At 42.9% G+C, this 20,220-nt stretch overlaps 1 protein-coding gene across 2 annotated transcripts in view; it reads left to right on the top strand.

The window, feature by feature from the left end:
* The first annotated feature begins 7,023 nt into the window (after positions 1-7,023).
* Map3k9 (mitogen-activated protein kinase kinase kinase 9) overlaps positions 7,024-20,220 on the top strand; it is a 62,081-nt gene continuing 48,884 nt past the window's right edge. The window contains exon 1 of one of the 2 annotated variants that reach the window (XM_010645386.3): positions 7,024-7,467. In XM_010645386.3, coding sequence (XP_010643688.1) covers positions 7,236-7,467 — 232 coding nt within the window. In that variant the 5' untranslated portion in view covers positions 7,024-7,235. The remainder of the gene's footprint in view (positions 7,468-20,220) is intronic. The other variant, XM_010645387.3, reaches the window with a different exon arrangement.

Genomic DNA, 20,220 nt, shown 5'->3' with positions numbered 1-20,220 from the left:
GGGCGCGATGCAGAAGCCACGCGCCGCACGCCCTGCCCGGAGCCCGGCGACCGGGCTGCTTCTTCTGGGTCGCGCTGCCTCAGCCCAACTCCTGGTTTCTGAATCCTGGAGCCCCAGTACGAGAGTTGCCGTTTCCAATCCCTTTCCGCTCCCTCTCGCCCCTCCAAATCTGGAAAGATTTCCGGCAGGCTCGTGATTACTGTCATAACCTTAATTTTCAAACCATGGACTTTGTCAGCCTCTCCTGTCACCTGTCCCCGCCCCTTAATGGTATTTGCTTCAGAGATATGGAGGTGTCTCTCGCGGGGCTGGGCTGGCTCTCAAGTCCCGGAAGCCTCTGTGAACTCTGGGCCGAAGAGCTTTTGAAATGTTTTTGTTGATTACTTGTATCCTAATCCTGTGTCTCAGGAGTTGTACTTTTAGGAGACTCAGGGGCTGGGCACAGGTGGTGCATGGATAAATTTTTAGGGAAAAGTATGTTGTACCCTCATGAGAGTGCAGTGCAGTGGTTAAGTTCAGGCCCTTCACAGCCGTGCTGTTCAGAAAAAAACATTTCCTTCTCACCCTAGATCCTCTTCTGTATTTGGAATTGACCAGATCTCAGGGGGGCTATACCCAGGGTACCCTCCCAGGGCCTTTCTCTCTGCGTTCTGGTTTTCATCAATTTCCCAGGAGACCCTGTTCCATCCCTGTAATGAAATTTCTTTGTGTTTTCAGAGGATTTAAATTGTCATTAGAATCCCTTAATTAATTCTACTGGGTCTGTTTAGAAGCAAGATGTAAATACGTTCTAGTGCTGTTCACAGTATTTTGTATTTGAGTTTCCATAATTTCTTTCTGTTAAAAGGCCTTTCTGGGCCTGAGATTTAGCTCAGTGGTTCTGCTGCCTGCCTTGCAAGCATAAGGTTCCGAGTTCCATCCCCAGTACCAAAAAACAAAAACAATAAAAGATGTTGCTAATCTGCATTTATTTATTTATTTATTTTTGTACCGGGGATCAAACTTGGGACCTTGTGCTTACGAGGCAGGCAGCAGTATCACTGATCTAAATCCCCAGCCCCTGTATCTTATTTTGTATACTTTGCATTTTAGTTGATTAAAAAAAATCATTATCACGGGCCACCTTGGAACATTTCCTTTTTATTGAGACAAGGTCTCTCTGTGTAGTTCAGGCTAGTCTTGAACTCACTATGTAGCCTAGGCTGGCTTTGAACTTGTGGTGGAGTCTTCTTCCTGCCTCACTGTCCCTTGATGCTGGGATTACAGGTGTGTGCCACCATGCCCGGTTGAATATTTACTTTTTTTTTTTTGGTACCAGGGATTGAACTTGGGACCTTGTGCTTTCCCGGCAGGCCCGGAACCACTGAGCTACATCCCCCAGTCCCCCTGAATGTTTACTTTTAAAATTTCATTTGTAGCAGTTGTCTTTCTGGCCCTATAATTTGTTTTCACTTGAACAATTGTGTTATTTTATTAAGATATGTTACAAATATCAAAATCATAACCTCTTTCCTTTTCTGCTTTTCTTTTTCTTTTGGTATTTTTAACTGCCAAATTGATGTTTAAATCTTCTCTGTTTATTGCACCTATCATTCAGTTTAAACTCCTATGCTTTTATCTTTATAATGCTTGGAGGTGACATATTACTTTAAATTGTTTCGAGTTGCTACACACTTTGGCACTGGTACAGGTAAGAAGAGGGCCAAGCAAGGGTCTTGGCATAGTGTTTTGAAATAGTGCTGAAGATGAATTTGGCCCTATATTATAAGATGTACAGATAGTCTGGCATGTTAGGAAACAGTGTAGTTTTAGATTTTAAATCAGATGTCAAGGTTGTTTATGAGTGAAGTTCTATGTTTTATTGTTGTTGTTGTTGTTGTTTTTGGTACTAGGGGTTGAACTCGGGACCTTTGAAGTTTTATGGTTTTATTTTTAGGGACATCTAATATCAGAGTGGAAGTGCTATGTTAAGTTCACAAGCAAGAATCATTTTCTTCAGTATCTTATGATCCAGGCTGTCATAACAGGCAGGAGTAAATATGACTCAGGTTGGAAGAAACCCTGCACAAAGAGCCAGACATGTCAACGGTGTGACACATAGGGAGCCCTTCCCTGGGAGGTGGCCAGGACTTTATCTTCACTGTGACAGTAGTTACCTCAATGAAGTGGAATCGTAAATCAAGATCCCAGATAATGAGAAAGTAGGAAGTGCCTTATGCTACTTGAAATAACTGACTTGAAGAACATGACATTTGAAAGTTCTGGTGAGTGCTCTTACCTGGCCTTACTAGGAGTTCTGGCACTAACTCTTTAATGGCATTAATTCTTGATAATGAGAAACTTTAATTCCAAACAAAAATTAATTATTGAATACCTGATAAATGATAGCTACTATCAGAAATACCCATGGGATAAAGAAATTATAAGATAATTATAAGATAACTTGCTTATAAGTTACATGAAGGGGATTAATGATATAAATATAGAATTTTAGTGCAGTACTTTGACAAAGACAAGTGTGTCTCTGATTTGTGTGCTTTGTCCACCAGTTAAGTTAGTGTCGCTCAGAAAATAAAGGTGACTTGTCAAACCTTGTCTCCAAAGACTTGGAATAAAATGGAGTCATTGACAACTCCAGAATTACCCATTGGAACTTGTCCTCTGGGGCATGTATCAGGACGTTAACCTTTTTGAGCATGAGCAGAAGATACTAAGTCAAGCAGCAGTATTCAGGCTTAGCTTTTCAAAGTGAAAATTTTGTTTCAGTCTTTATTCAGAACAAAAGGGGGAAGTTACTAAGGGTTAGGTTTAAAAAATGTAATTGTGCTATTATAAGTTATCTTGCATTTATGTAGTGACTTTGTCCTCTCCAGTGTAGGTATTAGAATTCATTTATTTATTTATTTAGGTACTGGGGATCAAACTCGGGATCTTGTGCTTGTGAGGCAGGCGGCGGTACCACTGAGCTGAATCCCTGGCCCATAGAGTTTAGCTCACCATGAATGACAGATATAAATGACCTAGAATTTTGCTCATCCTCTTTATTTTAGTGAAAACTAAAAATGTAAAGTTCTAAATTTGTCATTTTGGGAGATATAGACCTACATATTTAAGAAAAGAAAAGCTTCTTTTGCAGGAGAGTTGTTTCTGTTTTCAAATAGGCCATACATTAAGATCATTATTAATTTACACTTTTTCCTACATCCACTAAAAATATAATGGTGTATTCTAAGGTGTACATAATATTTTAAAATGAGAACTATGCATTCAGTTGTCCAGAATCCACCAGAATATACATAGACATTTGGCTTTGAAACATACAGTTGAGAGGAATAACATCTTGACTCCAAAAATAAAATAAGGTTTTATTCCTGGAAATATCCTTCCATTGAAACTGAAAAGTGTACTGGATGCAGGTTGACCTGATTCTTGCTTAAAACCAGGTCTTGACTAGAAGAACAGTGCGAGGGAGGAGGAAGGAGGAGAACTTCTGCTGCAGTATAAAGTCTGGTGTCTTACTTCCCATACAAAGGACTTCATAGTTGGAAAGGAAAAAGAAATTCTCCCTGTCCCCTTCCTGGGTTCTGATTCTTATGTATTTGGAAACTGTTCTGTTTTCTTGAAGGTTGATAATAATAGTTCCTTAACCAAGGAAAAGCCCAAGACTTTATTCTCCTCAGAGAGGTACAGTGTTGCTTTCCCTTCCCTACGGGTTTCCCTTCTTTGAAATGTGGTCGGAGGAGCTGTCCTTTCAGCACCGTAGCCCTCGAAGTCGTTTTAAACCTCTTGCATGTTAATAAATACTGAACACCTACTGTGTGCTGGCAGCTATCTTTAGGCCAGAGGAAAGCAGGGAGAATATAAGAAAAAAAAATACAACAATTAATTTCCTTCAGGAGAATTCAAAGACTTGGTTGAAGAAATAAGATAATAAATAGAAATTTGTTGAAGAGGCACAAAGCTTTTCATCAGTGTAAATGTTTGTAGGGAAGGAAAAAGAGAATGTTCCTTTCTTGCATGATGAAGACTCAATATAATGTATATTTTTAACCAAGAGGGTTTTAAATCTCTCTTTAATGTAGATTTACTTGGTATATTTTTCTCATTCATATAGATGACAGGCAAAAGTTAGTAATCAGGAGTCAGTTTTAAGACTCAGAAGCACTCAAGCTCTTTTAAGCAAGAATGGGACTTAGCAAAGGAAATTAGGAGTTCACAGAATTGTTGGAAGGGATGGGAGAAGAGGCTTCAGCTGGACCTATGGGAAGAACTCCCAGAGCATTGCAGGACTGCCCTATCAGGGGAGCTGCCACTTCTCTAATGCAAAAGGTTGAGAATCTGCACCTGTCATTGGAGATGCTGACTTTGGGAACACCATGCTGTACCTTCAGCTCAGAGACCAGGCAGCTGCTTGGCCATGTAACGTTTCACATCCATGGAGCTAGGGATGCTGCTGCAGACAGCCATGCTTGCCAGGAGAAGCAGCAAGAAGATGGTCCCTTTCTCATTTCTGCCTTACAGTTCTTGTCGATGCAGTTGGCAGAACTTAATTTGCACCTAGAACTCTAGCTTGAAGGGAACCTGGGCAAGGTACTTTCTAGTTCTCTGACCTCTAGTACTGAAAAGCATGGTAGGAGAATTTTGTGTTGGATGCTCCTAGTTTGCTACCATATCATTTATTCGGAAAGACTTCCAGACATAGCAGAAACTTTTCTCTCTTCTTTCCTCCCTTCTCTTCTCTCCTCCCCTTCACTCCTTCCTTTTCTTCTCCTCTCTCCTTCCCATCTCTCTCTCTCCCTTCCTCTCCTCCCCCTGCCCTTCTTCCTCTATTTCCTTCTCTCTCCCTTCCTCCCTTTCTTTCATCATGCTAGGGACTGAACCCTTGTACATGCTAAACATGCAGTCTACCACTGAGTGATAACCCCAGCCCCAAGATGATAGCCTTTTTAACAGTTGTATTGTTTGGGACTCTAAAAAGATGGACTCTACTTTTTGTATACCTAAAGATATTCCATCTAACTATTCCTAAGAGTTTCCTCTGTGTAGACATTGTAAAATACAAATGAATGCCAGCCCTGGGCAGGACAGAAGCACTATAGCTAAGCAAGAACAGATTTTTGAGTGAAGAGTGGGGGTGTTGGGGGCTAGCCAAGTAAGGAAGGGAACAGCCAGCAGTGGGCAGTTCTTCTCTTAGTCTTCCCAAAAGTTTAGAAATATATATTTGTTTTCTTAGTTTTTAAAAATAAAGTGTGATTTTGGGGTGGGGTACTAGGGATCGAACTCAGGACCTTGTGCTTGTAAGGCAGGGGGCAGAACCACTGAGCTAAATCCCTGGCTATGATTATTTTCTGTATTTGTTTCAGAAAGCCCAATTCACTTTTGTGTTCAGATATGAAATTTGTTTTATTTTTTGTTGAGGTGGTTTGTTTTGTTTAAGTGATTTGTTAGTCACTTACTAAATGTTTGACATGGTGAGTACAGTGGTGAAAAATGCAGAGACTGTCTCACAATCCAGCAGGACAACAGGCCTTGAGCAAGTAATTAAGTGATTATAACCTTTGTGAGTCTTGCAAAATGGAGATCACTATGAAGTATTCAGTTGAGGGGGGAACTTGACTTCATTTAATCCGGGTGTTAGGAGGAGTTCCTCTATGAAACTGACATTTAAAGTGTGACCTCAGGGCTGAATCTGAATCAGCTAGGTAAAGACAATAAAAGATAGGGAAGGGAACAGATTTCATGACAGAAACTTAAAAAGGCACTTTGCTCATTTAGCATTCAGTATCATGTATAACCCCATTTTTATAATCACTGGTAGCTCTATTTTCTATCCATGAAAGCCTTTCCAAACCTTTAAATCAAATACTTTAGATTCAAACTCTGGATTTGAGAAGAGTGAGGGGTTGGGGTCTTAGTGGGAGCATCAGGGACTGAACTGGGGCATTGCTGGAGTTGGATGTCTCCTGTGAGGTTCCTTCCCCATATATCTCAGTCAGCCAGTCCAGGCAAAAGCCAGCTCTGGGAGTCTCCCAGGTTGACTCAGCTCTCCCCACACTCCCTGTTGCTGAGGGTCAGCCTTCCTGGTCACTGGCACGTTGTCTTTCAGGTTATCTTCTGTGAGGCTACCGGAGTTGGTATACATTTTAAATCATAGGCCTAACGAAACTCCCGTCATGAAAGTGACCTTGTTGGTTGCACTCAACAAGGCCTGGGCCTGATCTCCCAGCCGGCATACGGTCCAGTCAAATGGGCTTCCCTGAATGTCTTCATGTATCGTGCACTCTCATGTCCTCTTCCCTGGCTGGATTTGCCCTCACTGGGATCTCAAGACTTCATTGCCTGATGAGATTGCCTTCCCCTCATTTTTTAGGGCTCTTTTTTTGCGGGGGGTACCGGGGATTGAACTCTGGTCCTTGTACTTGCGAGGCAGGCGCTGGAACCAGAGCCAAATCCCCGGCCCTAGGGCCCGTTTTAAATGTTGTCTTCCCTGAGAATCCTTTCCCTGGTCACACTCTCTGTCCCATCCTGCTGTGGGAGCTAGTGACTTTCCTTATCCTCTGGTCACACTTCTACAAAAGCTTTTTGCAAGCTGCCGAGTGGCTGTTGTTCACACTGGCACTGGACATGTGCATCTCACCACCAAATACATGAAGCTGAAGAAACCTCAAAAGAAAACCCCTTGAATGTTCCCTTTGTTGAAAATGGTTGGTCTTGAGACAGGGTTCTGGGTTTCTTTTTTTTGTTTTCTATTTTTGGTACCGGGGATCATACTCTGGACCGTGTACTTGTGAGGCAGGCGGTGGAACCTCTGAGCTAAATCCCCAGCCCCACCAACTGGGGTTTCTTTTATGAATATGTACTGAATAGCACTAAAGACAGTAGAAATGGAATAAAGTTAATGACAGTTACTCTCCATTTCATGTTTCCTTTATAATGGTAAAAGAAAAGCCCAGTGAACTGACACTTTGCTGTGTTTCCAATTCAGGTAAGTGAAAATGGTTCAGTGGTGTTTCCAGGAAGTTTTTGACTTGCTTCTTTTTTCTTGTTTCTCAGTGTTAGAGATTGATTTTGTGGAGCTGACCCTGGAAGAGATTATTGGCATTGGGGGCTTTGGGAAAGTATATCGTGCTTTCTGGATAGGTGATGAGGTTGCTGTGAAAGCAGCTCGCTATGACCCTGATGAAGACATCAGCCAGACCATAGAGAATGTTCGCCAAGAAGCCAAGCTCTTCGCTATGCTGAAGCACCCCAACATCATTGCCCTTAGAGGGGTATGTCTGAAGGAACCCAACCTCTGCTTGGTCATGGAGTTTGCCCGTGGAGGGCCTTTGAATAGAGTGTTATCTGGGAAAAGGATTCCCCTGGACATTCTGGTGAACTGGGCTGTTCAGATCGCCAGGGGGATGAACTACCTACATGATGAGGCCATCGTTCCCATCATCCACCGCGACCTGAAGTCCAGCAACAGTGAGTATGAAGACCTGGGCTGGGGGCTGAGAGCAGCTCCATGCACAGGCCACAGCGCCAGTAAGAGGGGCTTCCCAGGGGAGCATTGCTGGATGACGTTCCCTCCTTGAGTGGGAATGCAGGGGTGGGCTGAGCGCCAGAAAAAATTGGTTTAGAAGAAGAATGAGGCATCGGAGGGGTTTTAAGATAATTCTGAACTTATATGGTGGTGTATAATTCTAATATTCTGTCCAAAGATCTAGATTGATGTTTCCCACCAATGGGAAATGTGTATGTAACCACAGAAAGGCATTTTCCTTTTGTGGGGTAGCAGGTAAAGCAAACCTGTACCACCTGTGTAAATTTCTACCTGAACACCTCAACTGGTGGTACCCAGTGGAGTAGGGACCGTCAGAAGAGGAGCATAGTGTTTAAACGGAACCCGATGCAGGTGTCAATTTGGAGAGCATGACATGGCTTGGAAGTGTTCCAGATATCCTGGTAGCCCAGGGGTGGTATTAATTAATTGCCTAACTACCTGGTGTTTAATAGCAGGGAACTGAGAAGTAACTGTTTCTGTTAAACATCCTATAAACTGGACAGTAAAGCAAGTGTTTTATAATTAAATAGTGAGTTGGTAGAGACTTGAGTCTTTCACTTGGACTGAATCAGAGGCACTAGAGTATGCTTCATTTGTGAAATAAATGGCTTGTGCTCTCTCTTGCCTGGACCGACTGTAGTGAGGTTACAGTTGTTTAGAGGATGTGCTTAAGATCACACTGAACATCTTCTCCCAGAGAGGAGGGCATTTGAGTTGAAGGATTTTGGGGGTGGCATGGGCCCCAGGGACTTTACTCTCTCTGCATTTCTTAGCTTTAGCCCAGAAATCCTTCAGACCTTGTTTTGGTCCATGCTGTTCACATGTGGCTAATTTTCTGTGATGCTATTGTAAATCTTTACTTTTCATTTTGAAAAACATGCATTTTGAAATTATGTAAGTAGTATTTATTTTAGAAAACGGTGCACATAAACAAAAGAGAATTAATAGAAGTGTTTTCCTTTAGAAAACAGGATATATCCTAGGTATTTTAAAAAATATATATGTTTATATATAGAGAGAAATAGAGTTTCCAATTTGAAATAGCTTTTATATCTTCTACCTGGATGCTCTGCTCTCTTAATAATAGAAAACTTCCACCTTGCAAGAGTGTGGAACATTATGTATGTACTGTACATATGGCACATAAGAAGATTTAAGTTACGAAAAATAAAACCTGGTTTCTCTTATTTCCTATGCCATTATTTTATCTCTTTATCGTGATTATTCTTGTCCCTCATCCAAAATTCTGTCCTATGAATGTGTTAACTAAATTCACTTTTGGTGACTTCTTCAGAGTGCTTTCTACCTATGACTGTTTTGGATGGTGGGTGAGAAGCTTCAGGTACGTTGGTAGAAATGAAATTTTCTTTTGTTCTTTTAAACATCCTTATCATGCTGGGAGAACCAGGCAAAGTATTGTAATGTTACATGATTGAGCCCATTTAGAAAATCTAGCTGGGATAATAGAATTGCAAGTGTCTATTACTTCCTTGATGAAGTTTCAAATTTGAGTATAATTTCAAGCTAGGTGTATAACGTTTTACCTTTTTACAAATTCATCTTCGGGATTTAGGTTCTTGTAAAGAAAAAGCTCCCTTACCAGAGTTTTCTGTTGAAGAAGGTAGAGAAACTGAATGTCACTCTTTTTATCCAGGAGACAATACTCTGTCCAAAAGTGGGTTCTGGGGTTGCTTGGGTTTGCAGGAAGCCTATAGGTTCACTGTGTTGTGGCAGCAGTTTCTACATAGGGCAGTATTTTAAAGAACCTTTTCAAGATACGACCAGAAGATTGGCTGGTGGCACACATCTGTCATTCCAGAACTGTAAGAGGCTGAGGCAGGAGGACTGCAAATTCAAGTCCCACCTGGGCAATTTAGTGAGGTTCTGTCTCAAAATAAAAAATAGACAGGGCTCAGTGCAGAAAGGCTCTGGGCTCAATCCCCAGTACCACAAAAGAAATGAAAAGAAAAAAAAAAAGATGTGGTCAGAAATGTGCATGGTACATTGGACTGCGTGCTTGGTGCTAAGGTTGATTTGTCTATGAATCTTACACATAAGTTGGGGAAGCACCTGGATATTAGTCTGTGGGTGGATGTTTGCCTAGTATTGTGTGTGTCCAGCGTCAGCATTGTCGGTACAGTCATTCTTATTCCATTACAGTGTGTGCATGAATTGATTGTTTTTCACCTGTAGGGAGTAATAACTTTTATGTGTGTTTTAGTACTTGGGGACACTGTCCTTTTTTGTTTGTTTTTTGTTTTTTGGAGGGGTACCGGGGGTCGAACTCTGGCCCTTGCGCCTGGGAGGCAGGCAGCAGAACCACTGAGCCAAATCCCTGGCTTGTTAGGTTTTTTTTTGGTACTGGGGATTGAACTCGGGTCCTTGCGTTTGCAAGGCAGGCCACCAAACCGCTGAGCTAAATCCCCAGCCCTTGTTAGGTTTTTATTAGGAGCTCTAGAGAGTTGGATTTTGGTCACTGTCATGTTAGGGCAGAACACACACTGGAGACTATATGTCAGTTGACTTTGAACTAGTAGAGAAATGTGTGTATGTGTGTACATGGGCTCAGAAAGTAGCTGGTGATAAGCATCTAGCAGTCTTAGTAAAAGTGATTTATAAAAAAATTGTATTGTCCTGGTCAGCTACTTAAAATGTCAGCCGGTTGCTGTTTACTGACAGTGAAATATGTGTGGTGTATAGTACCCTTTGTTGGTATGTAATCACATTGTGTTTAGGTTTGACTATATCATCTAAGAAATGAAACAAAATAATAATGACTAAAATAAGGTATACATTTACTTACGTTTGGAAAGAAGTCTGGCAGCTTTTGGGGTAGCTCCACGGTGTGTTCCAGGGCCTCAGGGCTCTATTCTTTATTCCTTCATTTCATTGTGCACACAGCTTGCATTCTCCCCGTCACCTTTGGGTCTGAGATGGCTGTGGAGTACTGGTGATTTGACCCCAGTACAGTATAGCCTTGAGGGAGGAGGAAAAGCAGAAGCAAAGAAAAAGGTGTTTCTGATGACTGAGTCAACTCCCGTTAACTTCCGAGAGGTCCAGTACAACATACTTGCTTGCAGATGTTAAGCCAGAACATGGTCACATGGGCATGGCAGTCTGCCTCAGTGGAGACTTTGATGCTGGATGGTTGGAGCCCTGCTAATAACCAAGCTCAGTTAGCAAGGATGAACATGGCGGGTGGGGGAGGCAGCCAGCAGTCTTGCCATGGAATCTTAATGCTGGATGTACTGTGGGAAAACTGTTACCTTGGATATTTAGCATCATATTACCGAACAAGTGTAGCCAGGCCCTGGGACGCAGAGTTCAGACCCCTGGTTTAACTAACAGCTTGTATTACTTTACCACATTACCTCATTAATTTAAACACCACATATTAAAACTCCTCATAAAAAGCCACTGGCTATAAAAATGGATTTATGTCTCCTTGTTCTGTCAAAGTGGGGAAAACCAGTTACTGGATTGTTAGCAAAGGCATTGGTGAACAAGGTTGCTTGTTCTTTTTGGTATAAGCAGAGGGATTTCAGGATCCTGTATAGTAGGTAGCTTGGCATAAAGGCTTTTGGCAGAACAACAATTTAATAGTTCCATTCAGAGTTTTCTTATTTTACTCGTCTATATGAACACTTGCGCCTTCGCTGCTTCATCCACAGGCAGGAATATGCTGTCCCACACGTGCAGAGATGAATTGCTAGAGTGGAGTCCTGCAGCCACAGCTAGCAAATTCACAGCCAGCAAATTCACAGCCCTCCAAAACCCAGGCAGTAACAACCAGCCCAGATACACTCCAGGGTTAGAATGACAGGGCCCGTCCTTAGGTCAAGGGGAACGTTGAAGTGCTGTTGTCCTCACACTGCAGGAAAGCACATATTCAGCTGAACCCCAAGAGAGGGGCGCACAGCACAGATGAGCACAGATTTAGTGCTGGAGTTAGGGGTGGGGTGTTACATGGGCCGCAAGTTGCAAGAGCAGCAGTAAGTCCAGCAACTCAGTGGAAATGGATGGGCACATGAAGACTATGACTGGCGGTTCTCAAGACTGGAGCACAGGCAGTGCTGTGGTTGGACAGAGACGCATAGTGAGTCCAGCAGCAGCACAGTGCAGCTAAGGCACAGGTATCTTGGCAAAGGCATTGTGGCATCACCCTCATCTGGAAAAGGATGAGGAGTAGCCATGAAAGCAGTTTTTCCTATAGATAAGTAAAATAAGAAACCATAAAAAATTACCAGAGTGGATTTGGGTGACAGCTGCAGAAACCAGTTCCCCGTCTTTTTCAAGGGATAGATAAATGTCACACCTTTTCGCATCCCACATAAATGTATGCCCAAATGAGACACTTCTGACCATACTGCCCATAATTCCCCTCGTAGGGTTTCTTTGGGATTCTTGTATAAGTTCCTATTTATGGAGCTAGAAGATGACAGATGTGTTCTGAAGATTTTTCTGGGCAAAGTGTACAGGGGCTCAGAGAACTGGATTTATCTGTTGTTTGTAGGTGGCTATACCTAAGATTAGCTAGTCTCAGAGTGTTCAATTGATGAGAAACATTTTCTGTGAATATAGAAGTATGTTCTGCAAGCCTAAATAAATACATAAGTGAGTAAAGTTAAAAGAAGCAGAGAACCAGCCAGGTGACCTTGACTCCACAAGGCAATGCCAATGAGGCCGGAGGTCTGACTTGCAAGTCCTGTTTTGTCTCCCAGCACTTTAATATGGCCTGGGAACCTTGACCCCTTCCCTTACGCTCCACAGTACTGAGAATTGAACCCACGGGCTAAGCAGGCATTCCTGCATCCCAGCCCCATGGCTCTTTTATGTGGAGTCTGATTATATAGTGTTAGGAATATAACAGTAAGCAAAAGCAGACATAGGCATTGCCTTCAAAGAGCTTTCTGTGGGGTGAGGGAGAAGGATCTTGATTTTTAAAAAAAACGCAAAAATGTAAAAATCACGACTATGTAGGCATGGTGACAAAGGCCTATATAATTGCAGTATTTTGGGAGGCTGAGGCAGGATTGCAAGTTCAAGCCTATCATAGGCAACTTAGTGACTTAGCAAGATCCTGTCTCAAAAAGGGGTTGAGGTTGGGATGAAGCTTAGTATGATGCCCCTGAGGTCAATTCTTACTACTGCTGCCATCAAAAAAAAAAGAAGGCTGTGGCCAGTGCCACAAAGCGCAAGGTTGGCGCCATGAGACTGATAAAGGGACGTGCTTCAGCAAGGACATTATGGAAGGATTTCCTGAGGAAACTGTGTCAGATGAGATCTAAAGGAAGAAAGTATTCATGAGACAAAGTGGAGGAGGAAAGCTGGGGAAAGGGTTCCAGATTCAGAGACCAGCAGGCCCAGCGTCCCTGGAGAGCATGGCCTTTGGGGAGGCAAAGGGCATTCTTGGTGTTCTCTTAAGATTCTTTTGCCTACATCCTTCCCTGCGGTTGGTACAGCTGAGGAACCACAGATAGAGGTCATGAGGGAACTGACTTCATTGTGGGAACTTTGCCTTCTTTTCCCCAAGGGTTGCTCCTGAGCCCTGCCTGCCTTTACTTCCTTTTTGGTCCTTTCGGGGCTTTTCTGCCACTGACAAAGTGGTCCAGGAAGTAGCTCCAATCAGGTGGCATTTAGGCACTTACAGAGCTTGTGTTGGAGCAGGTTGTGTTGTATGAAGGACCTTAGGAAGGGTTCTATATTATGAGCTCTTCACAGGGGAAAACGGTCTTACACAAGTCAGTTCAGCACAAGGATCCAACAGCATGTAAATTCTGATTTCTAGATAGACCTTTAGTGTCTTTTCTTTTGCCTCTGTTTCCTTTGATTTGAGCTACTGTGTCTTGCGTTAAATACATGTCTTCCCTTCCCCACGTGGCTCCCCTGGCAAACCTGGCAGTAGCTAGTAATGACCACTTTTGCAGGTAGTCTGTGGCCCTGTCATTACTCAAAGTCAAAGGTTGGTGCTTCAAGATTTCTAAGGGAATGAAAGCCTGCCTTTCTCTCCTTTCCTCATGTCTCTTGGAAAATTTTCTGTTCCTTAACCTAGTGCTTTCCATCATTCCTAGCGGGGAGCTCAGGGTTGCTTGATGTCAGTGGTCTGGTGGAGTCAGAAGAATGAACCTTGCCTGCAGGTGCTCCCTCCCCTCACTGCTACCCAAACAGTGACAGATGGCTTTGCTGAGAGAAGATGCTCCAGTCACATGAACTATGACAGGTTCTCACAGTAGACCAAGGACAACCTTCATCCTGGGTGAAATGCCACTTCTGTCCTTGTTGCTGAGCAAGGGGCATTGGATGTCTCAAGGGTCTTGCTGCTGTTTCGATTCACCAATGCCTCTTACCCACTTTTCTGAATCAAAACACGGCATTTTCAGATGGGGCCCAAGACCATTTAGATGGTTTTTAGCTGTGTTCTTCTCTGTCCCCACTCACTAAGAGAAATTGCATGAAACCTGGTGTCCTGCATAGGGCACTGTAAGAGTGACATAGAAATTAGACATATTAAAAGCTATAGGTTGCATGTTCCCTTTTCTTCCTTAGTACCTCAGACCTTTTTTTCTTTTAGAAAAGGAAGATTGGAGGTTTTAGTATGAGTAAAGAGTATTTTTCCCCTTCAGAGTGGTTTGTGAATCTGTACGTTATATTGGGACCAACACTGGCTTGGGAGGCAGGTAGACTCAGACTTAAGCTTCTTACTTCTTGAGCACCTGACCCTGGGCCTCTGATTAGCTTCTTGGAGCTTCAGCAATCTTATCTGTAAAATGTGGACAATGCAGAAAAAAGCAATGTTGTTTTTAATTAAGGTGGTATGAAGTAATTCGGGCCAAGCATCACTTAGGCACCGCGTTCAGGGAATGGCACTGTGCTTTTTTCCATCTTTCTAAGGAATAGGAGCTACTTCTTCCCATTCCTTGTTATTTTAGGAATGCGTGAGTTATGGTTGGATTTCACTCTTTAAAGTGTTTGAAGGATTTTGTCCCAAGCCAGACCGGCACAGTTGTATTTCTCCCACTTACAGGGGCAGATCTATTTCAGCTGAAGCAGCTGAAAGGGATGAGCCCTCCCCCACTTCCTCCTGACTGTGCTTGACCTTTTGTGGAAGATGCCTATGCCTCTTGCACCCTCTGGACTCAGCTTTAATTCCAAGTGCTCAGGCCCTGTCTTATCTGTTAGGGCCTTTGGCCTGATTGAATGGGACAGCTGGCCAGTTTATGGCTCTGTTTGACTCTCCCTGATAATTAAAATGTTTTTGCCCCAGGAGGAAGGCAGGACATCCCTCTCCCTTCTCTGCTGCAGCCCTGGGCTGCTGAGGTCAATTGAGTGGCCAGTTTTCACATCCCTCCTTGCTTCCCCATATTAGCTCAACATGCTTGTTGCATGGTATTTTTTAAGACTCTGGAATATCAGGGTTGGCTGAAGTGCTCTATTTTGTTTTGCGGTCTTATTTGGGAAGACGAGTGGCATGTTTGCTCTGTCCCCATCTCTGTATTACAGCATCCTATTTTATGCAGCACTGACTCTTTTCCTGTACATACCTCCTCCCCCTGTGGATATTGTCCATATGTTGTCTGGCCTGTTTTTCCTTTAGACCACATTTTAGGTGAATCCCTTTTCTGTGGGATTTGACTCCTGTGAGCTCTGGGTAAACCTGGGTTTGCACCCTGCCTGGCTCTATTACTTGTTACTGGGGACCTTGGGCAAATGACATGTTCTCTGTGCCTTAGATTTTACAGATTTGAAATGGGGATAGTTAGAATACCATCTATATCATTTTATAGGATAGAAGTGAAGATTAAATAAGATAATCCACACAAAGCTCTTAGCAGTGCCTGACACTTGTAAATGCTCAATATATTGACCGCCATGATTATAATTCCAGCTGCTACATTTGCTCCTGCAGTATTTAGGTCATAATTGTGCTTTTGGTATACTTTGTCTTGTATTTGTGTTTTCAGTGTTTTAATTATTCTCTCCAGTTATACTATAAGATATAAGATATACACATGTTACAACAGTACAACATTGAAATACAAAGAAAAGTCAATCTCCTTTTCACCCAAACTTGTGAAAAGCTTACTTCCTAGGAGCAAATGCATCTAAGTTTTTGTTTCTTTTGATAATTTTTTCCTCTGTGAAATCTTAAGTTTCTCAATAGGATTTTTTTTTACTGTATTATTTTTTCTTTTAAAACTTTTTATTCATAGGATTTTTGATAACATGGCTATTACTCCTTTTACTTTGTCTTCTCTTGCTCCTTACTTTTCCCTCCCTGCTCACATCATGTGTAATATTGGACTTTGCATATAGCAAGCAGTCCAGGTATTTGGTAGCAACTCCAGTGTTGCTAAGAAATCTTGTCCCTTTTTTGTCCTTTTGTGATGGACTTACCCTTGCCCACTTTTCTTTTCTTTTCTTTTTGTGGTATTGGAGATCAAACCCAGAGGCTTTACCCTGAGCTACAACTCCAGCTTTTTTTTTGGTACCAGTCTGGCGCAGGGCCACTGAGCTAAATCCCCAGCCCTCCAGCGTATTTTTCATTTTGAGACAGGGTCTTTCTAAGTCCCTAAATTGCCCAGGCTAGGTTCACACTTGCGATTACCCTGCCTCAGCCTCCCAAAGTGCTGGGATTATAGGCACGCACCACCACACATGGCTCTCAAACTCTGTTATCAGATTAATTTCATGTGCTCTCTTTAAGACCTTGGTTTTTATATATCCATTTCATGAACTTTCAGGAGCCTTGGACCCTGGAAGACAGTGACTGTTGGAATAACTTGTTGAGTTGGAAACCTAAGGTTTGCCTCTGAGCCCATTCCTCCCTTGGAGTCAAACTCAGGAAGCAGGGCCCTGGCAGTGACTGATCTTATACCTAAGATCTTTCCCTTCCCATCCTTGTGACTGTTTGTAAACAATGTGCCTGATAGAGCATTATAATGAAAAAAGTATCACTGAAAAAAGAAGAAAGTTATCCCAGATTCCAGTGTGCAGTCACAGCTGAGCTCACTTTCATAGGTGGCTCTTTTGTTCTTGTCCTGTGCACCTCACCTCCTCTCACAGGTGAAGTCGCAGTATGTGCTGTCTGGATGCTTGGGGCTTTTGGGCTTCTGCATTCTATTAACCTTCAAGAGTCTATTAGGAAGGAAAAAGGACCATAGCTTGGAAGAATAGTGACACTCTTTAGTTTCCGGTCATTCACCTTAACTTTGTTTTGAACTCATTGATACCAAGAAAAGCTTGCAGGACCTTATAGCTATGCTCAGGAGAAGTTGAGTGAGTTAGCAAAGCGGATGCTACAGTGGAATTACTGAGCCTCATGATGATGTTATTTCCTTTAGCACACCGTCCCTTACTCTGCTCACATATAACTAGTAATGGAATGATGCTGTATACCCCATTTGAGGTATATATAGATGCCAAGGTTAAAATTTGGAAGTGGAGTCTGTGTATCTTCTTTCTCAGTTAACAATGTGAATTTCATTTTCTTTAATGTGCTGTGGGGAAAGATGGTTTTGAATTTTATTTGAAACGGCACCTACCTGAGGTACTACAGGCGAAGGTGGTGGCATTCCCATTTTACAGCAGAGGAAACTGCAGCTTGGGGTTGTTTAATACTTCACCCGTGAACACATAGCTAGAGAATAGTAGAGCCCGAATGTGAATCCAGACTCTAGATGACTTGTGTCGTGGTCTTTCTGCTCTGCTCTTGGGGAACAGAGTATAGTAGGAGACCTTTCCGTAGCAACTTGTTCCTCAGGACAGACCCTTGACTCACCAGATTCTGGGATCTAGACCTGGACTGTAAACCTTGTCTTGGGACCTTTGTTGGGTGGCTCATTCCCACACCTGGAATTTCAGATGGGAGATCCTTAGGAGGGCTCTGGTACCTCTGGACCGAAAGACCCTAAAATGCGCAAGGCCTGAGAGCTAATCTCTCATTTCTCCTTTCCCTAGATATTGTCCAAAAGCACTGTTTGAGCCTTAGCTTTGCTTATTATTGTTTGACCTGAACCACAGTTGTGCTTCTGTACACCTGTCCAAAAGTTGGGCTGTAATAGAAGTCTCCACTTTATTGGACTCTTGTTTTTACTTGTGTTTATATTGTGGTTTTGTTTTTGGTTAAACAAAGGAAGTATATATAGATTTCAGATAAAGTCATAGATGATTGTTTACAGAACTTAGCATTTTTTAACTGGAAAAGAAATAATAACTTTGAAAAAGAGTTTAAGTACATTTGTTAACAGCAGAGGCCTGTGTAGTTATTCAGAGCCAAGCTTTCAGCTCCACGTTCCCTTGGAGGTGAGTGGGCAGTTCTGGGCTGCCTGTGTACATTGTCATATGGACCCTCTCTGCCCCACATGGAAGTTCTGTTCCCCAAAGAAGAGCGTGGGGCATGACTTCCGGTATCCATGTACATGTTTAGTATCATGAAAAGCAAGCCTGACTTCACATTTATTCCTCATTACTCCAATTCATATAGATTGCCGGTGGAACAGCTCCCCAGCTCTCAACAAGAAAAGTGCCCAAGCTCTTTCCTCCTCTTTTCCTCACGGTGAGAATCTTTACTTGTTCCTGCTGGAACTTGTGAACTTTTGTGGTTTAAAATGAATTTTGAATGATTTAGTTTGGCAGAAACACTCTTTTAAAAGGAATTTTGAGCGTGAGATTTATGAGTTTCTTCATATATAGTCAGTGACCGAGATTAAGAGGGGAGATTTGAATAAATGTTGCTGTGGACCCTTTAGATGCTGAAGGAAAATAAGAGTTTGACTTCAACTTATATGGGCACTGAATCTGCCAGTTTTAGGTTCTTCATAAGCATGCTTTTGGTGCTTTGTGTGCTATTTAGTGTAGTGGAGGAGAGACTGGGAGTAGGAAAGTCACCAAAAATGATCTTCCAGAAAGGAAGGTCCCTGCTTAAGAAAAAGGAGGTATTCTGGGATCTTTTCTCACCCAAGGGCTCCTGTGTGTAGAGAATAAGGAATGTGAACGTTTCCCCCAGAAGTTTCTGGATGTTCTGGGTATGTTTCTTAGGTCTGCCTTCCCAGGTAACAGGAAGGAAGGAACAGAGTGGCTCCCCCTTGGAAACTAAGGCACAACTTCTCAGGAATCTGTGGTTTTGAATTTGCCCCACACTGGTGAGATAGCCCTAGCTCATGGAAAGAGGGTGTGTAAAGTGGTGTTTGGAGGTTAGTTGGGAAGGACAGGGACAATCCTCACCTTCCTTGCTAGTAGGCAAAGAGGTGTAGGGAAGGAACTAGGAAAGGCACCCATAGCATAGTCTGAAAGACACTGAGTCAAAGAAAAGCTGGTCTGAACCTGAGGAGGTGCATGAGGTTGGTCCCTCCCTGCTCTTAGGTAGAGTTTGAGGGTGATTCATAAGAAACTTTACCCTGTGTTTCATAGCTTTGTGGGGCAATTAAGGTTTTTGAGGTTCAGAATGGCAACGCCCAGTGTTTTGAGCCCTTTGTGGTGTGGGCTTCCTTGCCTACAAGGTGATAGGATAAAGGTGGTATCTGTGGTGGCTGGTGCTGCTTCCTCCTCTGCCCTCAGATGCTTTCTCCTCTCTGATGCCGAGTGAAGTGCGGGTCACAGAGGCTGGAATGTTTGCATTTGTGTGGGTTATGATTCTTAGCCAGTTTAATTACCCAGCAGGTCCTTGTAAGAATTGGATGTGCCTGCACTTGTATAGAGATACTGTAGGAAATACGATACATTTATTGTATATGTAATAAAGACGTCACTTCCATCCCATTCTTTCTGTCCCCAGGAGCCATCCTATATAAGCACACCCCAAACAACTGAAGAGTAAGGTACAGTATGATGTTCTGTGTCAGGGACACTCAAGTTGGGGGCCTAGAGAAGATAGAATTCACTGGCAGAGTTGACAGAGGAGGTAGGCCTTAAAGACTGTGTGACATTCAGGAAGGTTGGATAATAGGTGGGTAGGCCCCAGGTCTGAGGAGGAGGAGGGAAGGAGGCCTGCCTCAGCTAAAGACAGGACCAAGGGTTTGCTCACGTTATACCCTGTACCTGGGTTCTTTAGGAAATAACCAGAAATAGAGTGAATGGGGGAACCATGCTCCCAAGAAAGTGAGTCTGCCATGTAGAAAAAACTCCTTCTCGCAACATGGCCAGAGAGTTTAGCATGGTACTGTGCTGTAGGCTCCCAGTCAGGCAGATCTGGCTTTGGGCCGTGTCCTCAACCTCTGAATCCGTTTCCTCTTCGGTAAGGTGAGGATTGTTCTACCATTAACTTGCAGCTTTGTAATGAGGATTAAATGAAGTTGTGTATGTAAGCATTAGGGCATAATGCTGGCACAAGTAAGTGCTCAATAAAAGGTAACTTTTCCTGTATTAAAAATTCAATTTTCAAGAATCACTACTTCTCTGGTAGCAGCAGATTTGACTAGCCTCACACATTTGTCACCTGCTGTTTTTTCTGAATGATCCACCTCAAACAAGAACATTCTGTTACGCTCATAGAGACTACAGGTCAGGATTTTGCAAAGGGCTCAATAGGGATGGCTTGTCCCTGTTAGTATCTGGGGCCTCATCTGGGAAGGCTCATTGTGAGGTCACAGGAAGAGGCAGGAGTCACCTGAAGTTTGTCTACCCATTTGTATGGTGCCTGGTCTGGGAGGCCTTGAAGGCTAGGACAGTGGGGTGAC

Source organism: Fukomys damarensis, unplaced genomic scaffold (assembly GCF_012274545.1).
Source record: "Fukomys damarensis isolate Sample0158 unplaced genomic scaffold, DMR_v1.0_HiC HiC_scaffold_21, whole genome shotgun sequence".
Classification (NCBI taxonomy): Eukaryota; Metazoa; Chordata; class Mammalia; order Rodentia; family Bathyergidae; genus Fukomys; species Fukomys damarensis.
This window is presented reverse-complemented; position numbering and strand designations above follow the sequence as displayed.